The sequence below is a fragment of the Rattus norvegicus genome, chromosome 18 (genome assembly GCF_021556685.1).
Source record: "Rattus norvegicus strain SHRSP/BbbUtx chromosome 18, alternate assembly SHRSP_T2T, whole genome shotgun sequence".
Classification (NCBI taxonomy): Eukaryota; Metazoa; Chordata; class Mammalia; order Rodentia; family Muridae; genus Rattus; species Rattus norvegicus.
The window spans coordinates 15,596,471-15,612,221 of record NC_141551.1 but is presented as its reverse complement, the minus strand read 5'-3'; the positions used below and the strand labels follow the sequence as shown (position 1 = coordinate 15,612,221).

Here is a 15,751-nt window from a genome sequence, read left to right as displayed (position 1 = left end):
TAACAAACACTAATGTAATTGTCTGCATCTTATAGAACAGTGGTTCTTGTTCGTTTGCCACAAGAAAAATGTAAGGCAGGCTGATCTTGAATAATCTTGGTTTAGCCCTCCTAGAACTGGATTAATGGCATGAACTACCATGCCCAGTTTCTTCTATATGTACACCTTTTTTTTTTAGGGGGGGGTCGTTTATGTTTGGTTTCAGACTGGGGGGCAGGGGACTGAGGTGCATATTTTACATAACAAAGCAGACCTGGCCTCCAGGTTCTCCCAGCATCCCTCTGTTTCTGCCTGGCATACCTTGCCCCCTACCCTGAACTTTACAGCACAAGGGGCTGGGCTGCCCTTCTCCCAGAGGCTCTTCCCTATATAATCCAGACATTTTAGTCACATTCTTTCTTCTTCTCATCACGCACACGCCCCTTCTCTCTTTCTCTCTTCTTCCTCTACACCCACCCTTTCTCCATGGAGGCTCCCCTGGCCTCAATCCTTGGAGCCAGTGAATTTGCTCACCGGAGAGCAGCCTTTAATATAATATAATCTGGTTTAAACTGGCTCATTGCACCGGCGGCAGAGACATAACCTATCCGTTTGAAATAGGGTCTCTTTGTAGTCCTGGCTGTCCTGGAACTCACTCTGTAGACCAGCCTGGCCTCAAACTCAGAGATGGCCTCTGCCTCCCAAGTGCGGGGATTAAAGGTGTGCGCCTGGGTTGTTTGGTTTGAAACAGGACTTCGTTATGTTTCCAGAGCTGAGGCTCGAACCCAGGGCCTTGATGCTTGCTAGGCAAGCGCTCTACCACTGAGCTAAATTCCCAACCCCCATTGTATACTTTTGATTGGAGTCTTTATGAGCTGCATTCTGTGTCTTCCCCTGTCGTCTGTCCTTAATGTGATCTAATATTCACTTGTGCCCAGACCTAGTACTATAGTCACTGCCTTAAGATGAGTTTTTGGGGTTTTCTTTTTCTTTTAGGTATTTTCGTTTGTTTTTACTTTTGTTTTTTGATACAAACTCTCAACAATGTCCGTGCTGGACCTGGAACTGATGGTATGTAGACCAGGCTAGCCTCGAACTCCCAGAGATCCACCTGCCCCTGCCTCGAAGTGCTGAGATTAAAGACATGTTTTACTATGTCCTGTTCTTTGTGGACCATATTTTGTTTTGTTTGTTTGAAATAGGGCTTCCTTACTATGTAGACATTGTTGGCCTGGAAATCACAGTATAGCCCTTCCTGCCTCAGCCTCCGAATTCCTGGTATTAAAAGTATGCGGTGCCACACCTAGTCTGAGTTAACTTCTTCCCCCTCCACCCCACCCCCACATTTTTTGAGAAGAGTCTTCCTTTATAGCCCAGGCTGACTGTAAATTCACTGTGTAGCCCAGGCTGGGCTTCTTAGTCTAGGTTACTATTAGAAGTTACTGTGTTTGAGTCCTAAGGATAATAAAAACCACCGTCCTCTGAAGGCAAGGTTGTCCTGAAGTCTTAGTCCCAGTCAAGAGGGCTGCTGTTGGCAGAAACCATTCGTTTGGATTCCACCTTTCAACAGAAGTGGGTGGGGCCCCTGGGCCTCGCTGCCTCCAGTGTGTTAGAGCAAAGCCTGTTTCTCTACCCTGGAACTTATACCATCTCCTTCAGTAATGTGAAGAGGGCATAGCCCTTAGCTCTAGGCAATACTTCCTCATTTCTCCATGGGGCCTTTCATGTCCCCGGGGCTGGAGATTTCCACCTCATGAAGTCGCTCAGTGTTGATGGTCCTTTCACGTGTGGAAAGAGTAGATCATCTTATATCCTATTTTACTGCAGCAAAGTATCACAGACATGACTTTTTCCTCTGACTAAAGGCCTCCCTGTTATCCTGACTCACCACTGACACCAGAGTCTCACAGAGACTGTGAATGAAAGGAACAAGGGTGGAGTAGCATGGGAGAGGAGTTGAGGAGGAAAGGCGAGCTGAAACCTGTATGACCTCTCTGGGGTTTGTCTGACTAGAGATGGCATAGAAGCCTCCACTGTTAGAGAAGCAGTAGCTTCTCTGTGATACAACAAGTGCCCCACCATCGGCCAATTCTCAAACCTGCATTCCCTTCTCCACTCTCACGTAGGCTGCTGCTGGAGCAGCAACCTTCTGATCACTCTTAAAACCCCCATTACTGTCAGCAGAAGCACTTGCTTTGGTGGCCTGGCCTCTCCTTGCTAGAACATTGTGACTGCCAGGTCCACACTGACTTGGTACAGTGCCTGCTCCTCACAGGATCCTCTGGGGACTGTCCTCCTGCCCACACCTTGCATTGTCCTGGAGGATGGAGCGCAGAGTTGGCCACACACTGTCCACAGTACTCTTGCCACACACAGTTGGAGGCCTGGTTTCTTTCCTTTTAGCATCCCTTTGCTTTCCTGGCAGTTCATCCTGTTTGTACCAAATGACCTCTTTCCTCCTAGCACTGGCCGGTCTCCTGAGAGCCTCTAGTTGCTTTTTAATTAGCAGCTTCTTTTCTTCTTTTGCCCTGGATCACAGCCTCTTAAAACAGAGATTTCAGGGTCAGTGAGACGGCACACTGAGTAGAGGTAGTAATTCAGTAATACATGTGCAACAGGCATACGTCCACAAATACAGAAAAAGAAATGCAAGCTAGATTTCAGTGAGAATTTCTTAAGACTTAAGGTTCTGCATAATACTGGGAAGACTGGAGTGACTGAGGATGACAGAGAGCTGTGTACACTGAGGAGTGGTGCGAACAGAGCACAGCAGAGGAGTCCAGGCCCGGGCAGACCCTGGAGAGGAGTCTGGGAAGTTGTTTGGGGAGAGACTTTCTAAGAACTATTGTGACAATGAATAGCCCTGTCCTCCGTTTTCTGTTCCTGTCACAGATCCCATGGAGAGGGTGCACATAAACACACACACACACACACACACACACACACACACACACACACACACATCATATAAAATTAAATATGCACTTTCTCAGGAATCCAGTCACTTTACTCCTACGTACATACTCAACAGAAATGGAAACATGACGATTACTGTGGTTTGCTTTCTCTGGGGGTTGATCTGTTTGAGACAGGACCTCCCTAGATAGCTTATATATCAGACTTGTTGTGTAGACCAGGCTGGCCTCAAGCACACAGAGATTTGCCTGCCTCTGCCTCCCAAATGCTGAGATCAAAGGCATGCAGCACCATGTCTGCACTGGTTTGACTTCTGTCTGTGATCAACACTGGTGTTGACAGAAGTGACTCGTAGGAAAGCATTTCTGCTTTCACTTACAGGTCCCAGTCCATCCTGAGAGAAGTCAAGTCAGGAGCTTAATGTGCAGGATTGCTGCTTCCCAGCCGGCTGTCCCTCTGGCTTGCTCTGCAGCTTTTTATGTAGCCCCGGCCTGCCTGCTTAGGTTCAGTGCTGCAGAACTCACGGGACACTAGTTTCCCATCAGTCACTCATCATGAGACAATCTTCATTGTCATTTTCTCATTTCCAGGTGATGTGTATCAAGTTGACAATAGAAACTAGCCAACAGCTTTCTTTATTTCCATGTGTATGGCTGCATGTGTGCTCGTGCGTGCATGCATGTGTGTGCTCAGGCATGCATGTGTGTGTGCTCGTGCGTGCATGCATGTGTGTGCTCAGGCATGCATGCAGAGCAGCTCTATTTATAATTGAAAATAAACAAGTGCTCAGCAGAAAATGGATAAATAGGTCTTAATACATCCATGTAATAAATTTTAGTCTGCTGAGAAATAGGAAAATTGATGAACTACTAAGGCGTGTGAGGATGTCAAAGCTTCATTCTGATGTAAAGAGGCCAGGTACAAGCCACACAGAATCAGAGTTCACTTGGAAGGAGTTCTGGAAGAGATAAAAGTGATGTAAAAGAATCAGAACAGTGGTTGGCCTTGGAGCTGGAAGGGCTTGACCAGGAAGGGACAAGAGAATATTCTGGAATGGCGGCAGTGCATTGTGCCTGGAAAGACTTGGCTTGTACCAGTGTCAATATTGAGAAACTCATGATATTTATACCTGACATGCGTTTGGCTCTGTGAAAACCGTGCCTCTGTTCCTAAAAGGTTTGTTTTGGAATTGATTTATAATCAGACAACATGTCTTACTTCTGCTGCTTTTCTCCAGGGGCTGTTAGTGTAAAGGTTTGTTTTAAAGCAGACCAGCTCACTGCATTCCAGCTGCAGCCTGCTGACCCACGTCCCTCCAGCTTCCTCTTTCTCAGAATTCCCATGTCCTGCAGTCCTCAAATTAGCTCCAGCCTGGATTTTCTGTCCAAATTAGACCCTTGAGGTCCAGACTCTTTTTTTTTTTTTTTTTTTTTGGTTCTTTTTTTCGGAGCTGGGGACCGAACCCAGGGCCTTGCGCTTCCTAGGTAAGCGCTCTACCACTGAGCTAAATCCCCAGCCCCGAGGTCCAGACTCTTAAGGCTAGCCTTTGTATTTCAAGGCATAGCCGACAAGATCGTCACAATATAAGGACTTATGAAGATTTTTTCATAAAGACAATAAACATTGATCAAAGCAGCTTTTTCTGTGTTAAGCTGTTATTATGAGACTAGGAAATAGTGTGAAATTACAAAAGCAAAGGAGTAAATAGTTTAATTTATTTAAAAAAAAAAAAAAAGGACTTTATATCATTTGGTGTTGTGGGATGGGTTTCTATTGAAAGGTTGTGTGTTGTGTTGCTGTAGACCCTGCCCCTCTGTTTTCTGTAAGACAGGATAGCTGTACAGTTTCACCTCCTTTGTAGCATTTGTCAGAACTAATGACCCAGCCGGAGTAGGACAGATGCCTGAGCTTGGCGCTGAGAGGCCCGGACGCGTGGGCCCTGGGATCCTGCTGGTGTCTGTAGTGGCCTCTGTTCACACAGAGTTTTCCCTGGCCTCCAGGGTAGCCTACCTACTGGAACCCTGTGCACTTGTATGTCCGTCTTCTGGAGAGCAGAAGTGGGGAACCCACTTGGCTTCAAAGACTTTTTTTCTCCCCATTTTAAGGGTGTCAGCATTGAAGCCATGAGTGAGAGTAAAATGGCATCCTCTGAGTTAAGCTCAGGGCCTGTGGAGAAAGCTGCCAAGCCTTTGCCATTTAAAGATCCCAACTTTGTGGTAAGTATATAAGGTAGTATACAAATGCAGGGTGAACAGCTGCCCTTGGCCTCTGAGCTAGCTGGGCCTGAGGTGGCTCTGGAGTACTCTCTCTCTCTCTCTCTCAGTCCCATTTGCCACCTTCTCCCTTGGACGTTGAAGATGGGAGTGGTGGGTGGAGGAGTAGAGGGAGAGGGGGTGGGGGGTGGCAGCTGGGGGAAGAGGGATGTGGGACTAGACAGGAAAGGCCCTTTGTGACCTCCCAGTGTACCAGTGTACTCTTTCAGAATTCCCCCAGAGGACAGACAGAACTTTGAGGAGGCATCTTTCCAATGATTGTTTCCCTGTGCTTTTTTTATTGGTTTTAAATAATTTTAAAAGAAGCTTGAAGTATACAACTAAACTAGAAGCACTCCTCACTAACCCTTTAAATCCCTTTGATTCATGAGGGTCCTATCAAGTAACCAGTTACAAATTATAACTTTAAAGGTTTATTTTTTTTTTATTGATGAGTTTTGGCAATCTATTGTAGCCAGGGTCTACAAGTATGTTAGTAGTCTTTTCCATTTCACGCTTTTAGTCTGTATGTCACAGAACGAAATTTCCAGAAGGTTTGCCATACCATGATTGAAGCTTGTTTGAGTTTTCCAGGACCACTAGTGATTATGAGGCACAGGGACACACCCTCCAAGGGAACCCTTTAGGGATGTAGTCTGGAGATTAAATCCAACTTTGCGGTAAAGTTATTTTAAAGGAAGGAGGTCATAAGTGAATTCAAGTAGATGGAACCCCGTAAAGAACTTTTCCTGTGTGCATGCTGAAAAGTAGCCATTAACTTCTGTTCCATCACCAGCAAACTTGTGGGTTTGAAGAGCCCCCAAGCTAGGTTGTTTCTGTTTGCTTGTTTATTTTAGTTTTTGGGGTGTTTGTTTGTTTGTTTGTTTGTTTTTGAGAAATGGTCTCCTGTAGCCCAGGCTGGCCTCAAACTCCCGATTCTTCTGCTTCCACCTCCTGAGTGCTGGGATTATAGGAACATCCATACCTAAAAACTATGTCCTTTTAAACAAAGATTATTAAAGTGTGGTGAGATACTTTGAAAGGTCTCAGCGGCACGGAGAGAGTTACTGATGGACTGAGAGGTGACAGCCCTAATGGGCACAGCATCACAATGTCACGACTCCCCAGGATGTCAGGACTCTCCACTGACTTGTCTCTTCTAACCCCCCTTTAATTCAAGCACTCTGGCCATGGCGGTGCAGTAGCTGGCAAGAAGAATAGAACCTGGAAGAACCTCAAACAGATCCTCGCTGCTGAAAGGGCGTTGCCATGGCAACTGAACGATCCTAACTGTGAGCTGTCTAGAGCCTTCCCTGTGTTTGTAATGCAGACGGGAACTTCCTTACAACAAGCCTACGTTATTTGCTCGTGTTTGTGTTATTTCGGGGAAACGTTCTCAGTCTGAGAGCCGTACAGTGGCACCCATCCAGGGTTACTCTCCGTGTATTCCCTTTCCACTGAGTCGGTTTGAGTCTTGTCTGTCACGGGTGTGGAGTTTTTAGTGTCGTTATTTTAAATTTCAGTCTGGAGAAGTAGGTCCTGCTGTGATAATTCTGATGTTTCTATCAGGCTTCTTGTTTTAAAAATCTACTCTTAAGTTTGTTTTCACAAACAACGTAGCCCACCTAAAGTGAGAATCGGAAGGTCTTCAGCGTGCAGGTATCAGCCACTCTCGTGCTCCTCCTACTGTAGGATGCCCTGGCCTGGGCACGAGCCATTCGATGTTCTGCTCAACCATATTGGAAACTTTAGATTCCAAGACCTCTCCACCTCCTGCCCTGCTGCGTCTTTCGTGGGGTTGACTCAGAGGGTGACAAGTTAGTCATCTGGGTGTGGACCGCCCGAGTCTGGCTATGCAGATCCAGTTAGTGGCAGTGTGGCCTTTCATCATTCCTGCCAGTTCCTCTTAGTTGGAGCCTGTGGAGTAGCCGTGGGTAGATGAGCCTGGCGTTCCTCTGTAGGAGCTTGTCTCTGGTAGCAGGGCAGGACGTAGCTGAGGCCACACTTAGCCTATGACATGAGTTTTTGAGCCGCCTCCCTTATATCTCTGGTTACTCCCCAGAGGCCCTGTAAGCAATCCCAAAGGGACATTCCAGGGCTGTCGTTTATTAGCGTAGAATAAAAGAGGGGGGTTGGGATATCTCAAAGGTTACTTGGTGATCTTTCCTCTTTTCTTTCTTCTTTTTAGACTTTAGTATTGATGCTCCTCCATCCTTTAAGCCAGCTAAGAAGTATTCTGATGTTTCTGGCCTTCTTGTGAGTATAATTGCGTCCGTCTATATCAGCATTAAATGTAAGATTTCACAGTTAGGTCTCTCTAGACAGATGGCCCTGCCTGGAGTTCATCCTGTGACCTGAGTGTCTGTGGGAGACTGGAGAGGCCATTGCTCCAGTAAGACGCAGACTTTACACCTTTCCCCCCTCTGATGGTTAACTGTATGCGACATGAATGAGCCAGCCTTTCTGTTTCTCCTCATATTACACAGTTGGTGGTAGTTTAAATAAAAACATTCTGCGCTGCTTTTACAGCTCAGTGACCTGTGTAGCCTGCCCAACACCGTAGAACAGATCTCTAAATGAGAACAAGCACAAACTTACAAACCTTCCCCAAATGAAGCAGTGTGTGTAACCAGCATATGTAAAAGAGCCCCTCTGTCCGTGTGGCACTGTGTGGATTTAGTCCTGTGTCTTCCCCTGCCTCCAGTGACCCCTTCATGCCTTAGAGGCATGAGCAGAGCTGGTGTGGGATCAAGGCAAAAGCTGACTCTCGAGCATGGAGAGCCTGCCTCCACTCTGGGTGCAGAACCTGGAGAGAAACTCTAGCTCAGCTTCATCCTTCTCCACCTCTAGTAAATTTGAAATGTGGCTTTTTCTGCTGATTACAGAAACAAGGCATACTGCGTCTAAACTTCACCCGTGTCATGTATGTGCTTTGCAGTTTAGTGAGGATAACTGTGTCACAAACTGGACAAATTAATTATATCCATTATACTTGGAGAATCGCTTATTCTGTTATCGCTTAATCTCCTCTGTCAGCTCCTGGTCCATTTCATTGTTCTGGAGTGTGCTTCTGTCTGAATTCCTATAGATACATGCGTGGGTCAAGGTGTGTGAATGTGGTGTTGAGCCTAAAGAGGTAGGCCTGGTGAATTAATGATGTTTCTTAAAGATGAGTCACATGTAGGTCGGATCTCATAGGAATGGACCTGTTTCTGCAGGAGAGGTCCTGAAAAGAGCCCTTTTTTCCCTTCTGTCTGTATATACATGCTTTTCCTGTGCTTGGCCTGTTTTTATCACATCATGTTGAAATGCAGCTAAGTGAAGCCTTCACCAGGATGTCAATATTGAGAGCTTACTAAGCCCTTTTTCTTCTTAAAAAAAAAAAAAATCACACACACACACACACACACACACACACACACACACACACACACAGTTTATATGTGAAAGTGTTTGGCCTGCATGTGTGTATGGGCACCATGTGTGTGCCTGGTACCCTCTGAGGACGTCCTGGAGTTGGGTGTCCTGCGGGTGCTCCCAACCATTGAGCCATCTCTCTAGCACCTTAACGCTCATTTCTTTATAAAGCATCCAGGTAATTTTTGAATAGCACCACAGTATGAACTAGAACACCGTTCCAGCTTTCTTTTTGTACAAGTTTGCATGCCTTAACTGCCATGCAGTTGTTTTTTGTTTGTTTGTTTTCCTTAGTCTGCATTTTTGTATCTGGAGTGAGTTTCTTGTAGAGAGGGTCTCGCTTTGTGCCCTTCTGACAGTCTGACTCCAGGTGCTAGCTTTCTGTGTTCACGTTTCCAGTGGCCATTAATGTAGGCAAGTTTAATCTGCCTCCCTTAGCTGTTTTCTCTGTTTCCTCTGTGTGCCTTACCTTGGTCTCCTGTCAGTCTAATTGGGCACTTTTAAACACTTTGGAACCGCTTTAGCTTACAGTGAAGCTGAGAGGCTCTTCTGAGGAAGTTCTCACAGATTCCAGATTTAGCTCATTCTGTAAACGACTATGGTGCATTTGTTCTGATTACGAACCAGTAAGGATAGCATTATTTCCACAGTTTATTTCACTTTTCTTAGTTTGAGGCCACGCAGAGCCCAGTACTAAAGCTTTGCCTCAGTGCATAGGGTGGTTTGATCCCTAGTACTGCCAACAGAGAGTGGGGAGGGAGAGGGGGGAGAAAGAAGGGGGAGGGAGAAGGGGGAAGCAGGTTAGGAACGGGAGAGAGGTGGGGGGATAAATGTCCTTTCAGTTTCCCAAATTTTCCTTGTTTTTGACAACTTTGTCTCAGGTTTCCTTGTGTTGTTTTGAGATGGGTAGTCTTTTGTGCTTCTCTAGCTAGTCTTGAATACCTCATGATTCCCCTGCCTCAGCCTCAGAAGTGCTGGGATTAAAGGCATGAGCCACCACAGCTGGCTGCTGGGCCAACTCTTTATAGGATGCGCTGCAATGGAGCTGTGTCACAGGACTTCCTCCTGAGGGTACCTGGCTCACTGGACGTTTAGATCGCTAGTTATTAAAGAGCTGAACGGCTGTCCTTACAGGCCTAATGCGTCTCGCCATTGTCTGAGTTTATATTCAGTGCTACACTGCTTGTCTGGAACATGAAGCTCTTGTGCTAATTCATCTCTTTCTGGCACATTCTTCTGTTCTAAGTTGTCATGTTTACTTATTAGGTAACATAAAATAGACTATCATTAGTTCTTGCTTTAGTTATTTTTTAAAGAAATAAAAATTTAAAGGATTTCTTGGTTTATTCTCCTTCTGGCTTTTCGTCCGTGGGTTGTGGCCTATGTCGACCTAGCAGTCTGACCCCACAGCTTTCAATAGAATGACTTCCTGAATTGTATCTGTGACTGCCGTGTGGTCATTGGTCTTTTGCTGCCTCTGGTCTGTGCTTCTCTTACTTCAGTGGTTACCTGAGGCAGGAGAGCTGCTGTGGTCCCAGTATTGTTATGTCCTGAAATGGTACTCTCTCCTTTGCCATTCTGAGCAGTTGGACTCATGGTTTATAGGCAAACATGGAAGCTAGCCCCTCGGTGTGTCCACTTCCTCCTCAACCATGGCAAGCAGTTAGTATAGTGGCTTTCACCGGTGAAGAGGCATACCATCGTTTTGAAAAATATGACTTCAACCTGCATGTAAGATTTAAGGTATTCAGAACCTATGACGAACCTTACTGCCAAACCACTGACAGACAGTCCTCAAGAAAAGAGGGCAGAGCTAAGCAGCAACCGAGGAAACGCAGAGGAGCAGGCAGGTGTCGAGCCTCACTGAGAGCTGAACGTAAAGGAACTGTGTGTTCATACACTGGCTCACGGGCAGAAAGGACATTGACGCAGCTCCCTTAAATGACAATTTGACCCTTTCTCCTTAAGAAAAACAAAACAAAACCAAACCCTTATGACCTGGCAGTTTGCCTTTTATGTAGCTCCCTGGAGAAGTAGGATGTTCAAGGAACTTAGAAATGTTTCTGAGTGACTCTTAGGTCTGCCGCTGCAGTGTCTTCCTGCTGTCCTGTGAGCCCCCAGATGTGTGTGTAACAACCCAGATGAAGTTCTAGGGTATATCCCTGACTGGATGATACCAAACAGTGTGGCTTTTACGGTGGTGGTTTATGAAGACATGTGTACACACACTCACTGCGCAATTTCTCTGCTTGGTTCATTTAGTAAGGGCATAAATTTTAAAAGACTGGAAGGGTCCCAAGCTAACAGTGACTTTCTCAGCAGAAACAAAAGGCTTTGAGATAGAAGATGTTGGTAAAGGGTACTTTCATCCTCTATGTAATATTTTCATTTTATTCTTTAGATAACAGTATAGTTCATCTTCCTTGGGCACAGGAGGAAGGCACGGGTGTGTGTCACATCTGTATTAAACACTCTTTACAAAGCTGTGATAAGTCTTGTGGCTCCAGAGGATATGGGCACTGTAAACCATACCTGTCATCCTAAAGTTGGGACAGTGGGGTAAAGCTATTCCCTGAGTCCCTCTCAACCAGGCAGCCTGTGTTTTCCTCCAGTCTCGAGGAGCAGAATCCAGAGGAGGGTGGAATAGCCTTTGCTCATCTGGCTCAGAGATGTTACTTGACGTACTCCTTTCTATTCAGAGCACGGCATGTTGACTCCTGGGTCCAGTCTGTTCCAGCTCTTGTTGGTGAACATTTTGTCTGTGCCACAAGATCTCTGCCTTCAACATTGTTTATACAACTGCTTTCTTAGCAGTGAGGTGCGACGTGGGGTGGCACAGCCAGGAGTCTCTGCAGTGGTGGGAGTTAGAAGGCAGGGACATGTGACCACTGATAGGAAGTGTCCCAGGGGCTGCTGGGGCTGCTTCCTCTTCCTCCAGACTGCCCCTTGGTGTGGTTCTCAAGTCTGGAGGGATGGACGGGTCTTTGCTTAGTGTTCCTGGTGACAGCGAAACAGAACGGGGATGTATTTTACTTCAAGGAAAGTAGAAAAGGATTAAAGTTTGCACTTAAAATATCCCCACCAACAACTTCATGTCCTCCCCTCTTCCCATTTCTCACCCAGGCCAACTACACAGACCCTCAGAGCAAGTTGCGGTTCAGCACTGTTGAGGAATTCTCCTACATTCGCAGGCTGCCATCAGATGTGGTCACAGGTTACCTGACACTGAGGAAAGCCACAAGCATCGTCCCCTGAGTCTCGAAAATGGCGATGGGATGGGAACAGCCTCGAAAGCGGACTGCACTTGTGACTTTGTTTCATGGAAACAAACATTTCTACTGAAAGTCTGAAAATGTCAACTCTGGGCTTTGGGAAGAACGCCTGGCTTTCCTGTGAGGAGTTTTTCGTTTGTTTTCTTCCTCTCCAAGTGCGACCTTCCTAGTTGAATGAAATCATACTTCAGTTGTTGCCTTATGTAAAAATTGTTTGATAAGAACATGTAGTAAAATTATGCATTTAAATTAACCCAAGCAAGTCCCTGAATTTTGTTTGCAAGTTGTGAACTCTCCTCTAACGTTTTCAAAGAATGTGCAGTGAAGACACACAGGCCTGGGTTGTTCTGGAGCCTAACAAGCATGCTGGTCTTTCCGTGGGTCAGAAGCTTCTGTGTGTTTTCTGCTGTGCAGTTGAATGACTTTACCCATCATGGCCTGCCTGCTGGTGACTTATTTGTCTCTGCTGTATGGTGAATTGTGACATTGGCTTCCAGGGGCCAAAGGAGAGATTCAGCTCTCAAAAGGAAAAGTATTTAGCTAGGTTGAAGAAAACAGATTTTTGGAGACTTAGCCTTTAAGACCACTCATTGCTTTTGCAGGGGACCCAGGCTTGGTTCCCAGCACTCACATGGTGACCCACAGCTATCTCTAACACCAGTTCCAAGGCATCCAATACCCCCTTCTGACTTCACCAGGCGAGTACATAAATACACACAGGCAAACTCTCATATATACAAAAATAATATAATTTTTAAAAATTGTATTTTTTTCTTACGAGCACACTGATATCAAGACTGCTCTGAGGTGAGTCCTTCTGATACCTGCTGCATGTCTTCCCCATAAGAGAGAAGCTTCGAGGTGTACCTTAAAGTGACCAGAATGTTAGAGATTCCTCACCTTGCAGAGCTGGGGTGAGGAAGAGTTTCTTGCCACTGTGGTTACTTTTCATGCAGTGACCAAATGCCCATCAAAAAGGAATACATGCCCATCTCTGTGGGGACTCATGACGGCAGGAGTGGGAGGCAGCTGGCTGAACTGTATCCACCGCTATGACACAGAACAGACAAGTAAGACTGGATGGTAACACCTCGAGGCCTCCCTCCAGTGACCCACTCCCTCCAGAAAGGGTCTACCATTGCAACAACCTTCCAACCTGCCACCCACACCGGGCACCAATTGTTCCAACATATTTTACATTCAGATCACTACACCATGTCTCCCGAGTTAAAGCACGTATCCACCCAGACTTCAAATGTGCTTTGTAACTGTTGATGGCACCTTACAAAGGGCCAAAGTGTTTCCCATCAGATAGCACTTTTCTGAACCCACGCCTCTTGGGAAGAGATCACGGGGCTTGACCCATCATCAGATAGGCTCAGGTGGCCTATGGAGAGGTCACAATGATGGCTTCCTACATGAAACAGTCAAGTCAATTTCCCATAATGCTCTCATCTGAGAGAATGCATGAACCTTATTTGAATCCTGGTTCAAACAGAAAGCTTACAGTATGTATGAGACAGTTATGAACCTGACAGACTTTGCTGTGTGAAGATATTTATGAACATTTTCAGTCAGAATGCTGGTATCATCCTGTTAAGGGAAGGGGTCATATATTAGAGACAAAGGCTGAAACATTTGTGCACAGAGCGATATGATATCTGGGATTTGTTTTAGGATGATGTGGGAGGGAGGAAATGGATGGAAGTGGTGTTGAGACAATATTGGCCATGAGTCAGCTATTGTGTGCTAAGAAGTTCCTCACACCAGTCTACTCTGTATGTGTTTGAATTTCTCCACAATAAACTTAACAAGGACATGTTTTGTTGGGGTGTTTTTTGTTTTTTGTTTTTTGTTTTTTGTTTTTTTTTTTGGCTTGTTTTTTGTTTTCGAGACAGCCCTGGCTATACTGGGCTCACTTTGTAGACCAGGCTGACCTCGAACTCAGAGATCCCCCTGCCACTGCCTCCCAAGGTGTGCACTCATGCCTGTCCGGTATTTTATTACCGACAGTTGAATAGAGATATTACTCTGTTTCTGAAGCCTCTCAGACAAAGAGTAGGTTAGGAAGAAGGAAGGACAGGGCAGTGAAACACCTCTAAGCGCTCTGAGCTGACGTCACCTTTGCTGTACTCTCCCAGAGTCAGAGAATTCTTTTAGTCAACTTTCCGATGCTGTGACAAAAGCACCTGTAAAGTTAGCACACTCACTATCCGGTCACCCCTCAAGTGAGCACCATCCGGGGACCAGAGCCTTTTGTGGGATGGGGATTTTTTTTTTTTTTTTTTGGTTCTTTTTTTCGGAGCTGGGGACCGAACCTAGGGCCTTGCGCTTCCTAGGTAAGCGCTCTACCACTGAGCTAAATCCCCAGCCCCTGGGATGGGGATATTAATCAGTCATATTCCTAACAGAAACTGCACAGGGAGAAAGTCTGGAATCGGTCCGCACAAGTCCAGCTGTCTGTCTCTGCAGAGCTTCCCAGACAGCCTAGCAAGGAGGATGACAGAAACAGACAAACTGGTACGGAACATCGTTGGCAGAGTCTGGCATTGTCTCGGAGGGGGCTTTTTCTTTAGCAAGGCCAGAAATGCATCTTTATCTCTAGCTAGCAGTTTCCTCCCGTTTGTTTGCATGAGAGATAACAGTCACCAAGGCCTGGACTGACTTGCTGCAAAGAGTCCTTGTAATATTCCACACTGCAAATCCCCGGGCCACAGTCAGCAGCATTCACCCTGCAAACACCAGCAGGAATTCCATCCTTGAAGCACTAAGCATAGGCAAGCTGTTGGGTGAGAGGAACTGCTGTCGCTGAAGTAAGCTGGCCTTGCGCCTGACTAAGGAAGGACCTGGGCAGGGGAGGAGACACAACCCTACAAATACTGTCATAATGAGGTGTACTTGCCGTTTTGTGTCCTAGACACAAGCTAGACCATTAGAGAGGAAGGAGTCTCAGCTGAGGAGAGGCCGCTATAAGATCCAGCTGTGATCAACTGGGGAGGGCCCAGCCCACTGTGGGTGGTGACAGCCCAGGGATGGTAGACCTTGGTTCTATAACAAGGCAGGCTGTGCAAACCAGGGGAAGCAAGCCAGTAAGCAGCACCACTCCTTGGCTTCTGCATCTGCTCCTGCCTCCAGGATCCTGCCCTATTTGAGTTCCTGTCCTGACTTCCTTCAATAATGAACAATAAGTAAGTGTAAGCTGAACAAACCCTTTTCTCTCCAACTTGCTTTCTGTTCACGATGTTTTGTCACAGCCTTAGAAGCCCTAAGACATTAGGGTTACTGTTGTTGTTGTGACCATGAACAAAGCATCTTGGGGAAGAAGGGAGACAGGAACCTGGAGACAGAAGCTGATGGAGAAGCCACAAAGAGGTACTGCTGATCGGCTTGCTCCCCATGGCTTGCCCAGCCTGCTTTCTTATAGACCCCAGGACCACCAGTCCCAGAATGGCACCACCTAGAATGGGCTGGACACGCCCCCTTCAATTGCTAATCAAGAAAATGCCTTACAGTGGGTTTTTTTTCTTTTTTTCGGAGCTGGGGACCGAACCCAGGACCTTGTGCTTGCTAAGCAAGCGCTCTTCCACTGAGCTAAATCCCCAACCCCTTACAGTGGATCTTATGGAGTTCAATTGAGCATCCCTCTTTTCAGATAACTCTAGTTTATATCAAGTTGACTTAAAACTAGCCAACATATTGTGTCTGTTGCAGGAACGTATCCCAGGGTCTCCTCCTGTCCCGCAAGGTGAACATTTTGGCTTAGCATTCAGAGTTGGGCTTGAGTTACATTTTGATCCACTTCTCCAAGTGACCAACCAGGTAGTCTAGGGCAGTCTCTAGTTCAGTGTTAAATTATTAATCCTTCATAAAGTGTACATCCTGATAGGCTCAACAAACAAGGTTCGTGCTAAACTG

The 15,751-nt window shown here is 46.2% G+C and overlaps 1 protein-coding gene across 4 annotated transcripts in view; it reads left to right on the top strand.

The window, feature by feature from the left end:
- Ino80c (INO80 complex subunit C) overlaps positions 1–13,655 on the top strand; it is a 91,614-nt gene extending 77,959 nt beyond the window's left edge. For all 4 annotated transcript variants that reach the window (NM_001428709.1, XM_087592575.1, XM_087592576.1 and 1 more), the window contains 4 exon segments: positions 5,001–5,111; positions 6,328–6,439; positions 7,336–7,403; positions 11,688–13,655. In NM_001428709.1, the coding sequence (NP_001415638.1) occupies positions 5,019–5,111; positions 6,328–6,439; positions 7,336–7,403; positions 11,688–11,819 (405 nt within the window). In that variant the 5' untranslated portion in view covers positions 5,001–5,018 and the 3' untranslated portion in view covers positions 11,820–13,655.
- Positions 13,656–15,751: the final 2,096 nt, after the last annotated feature.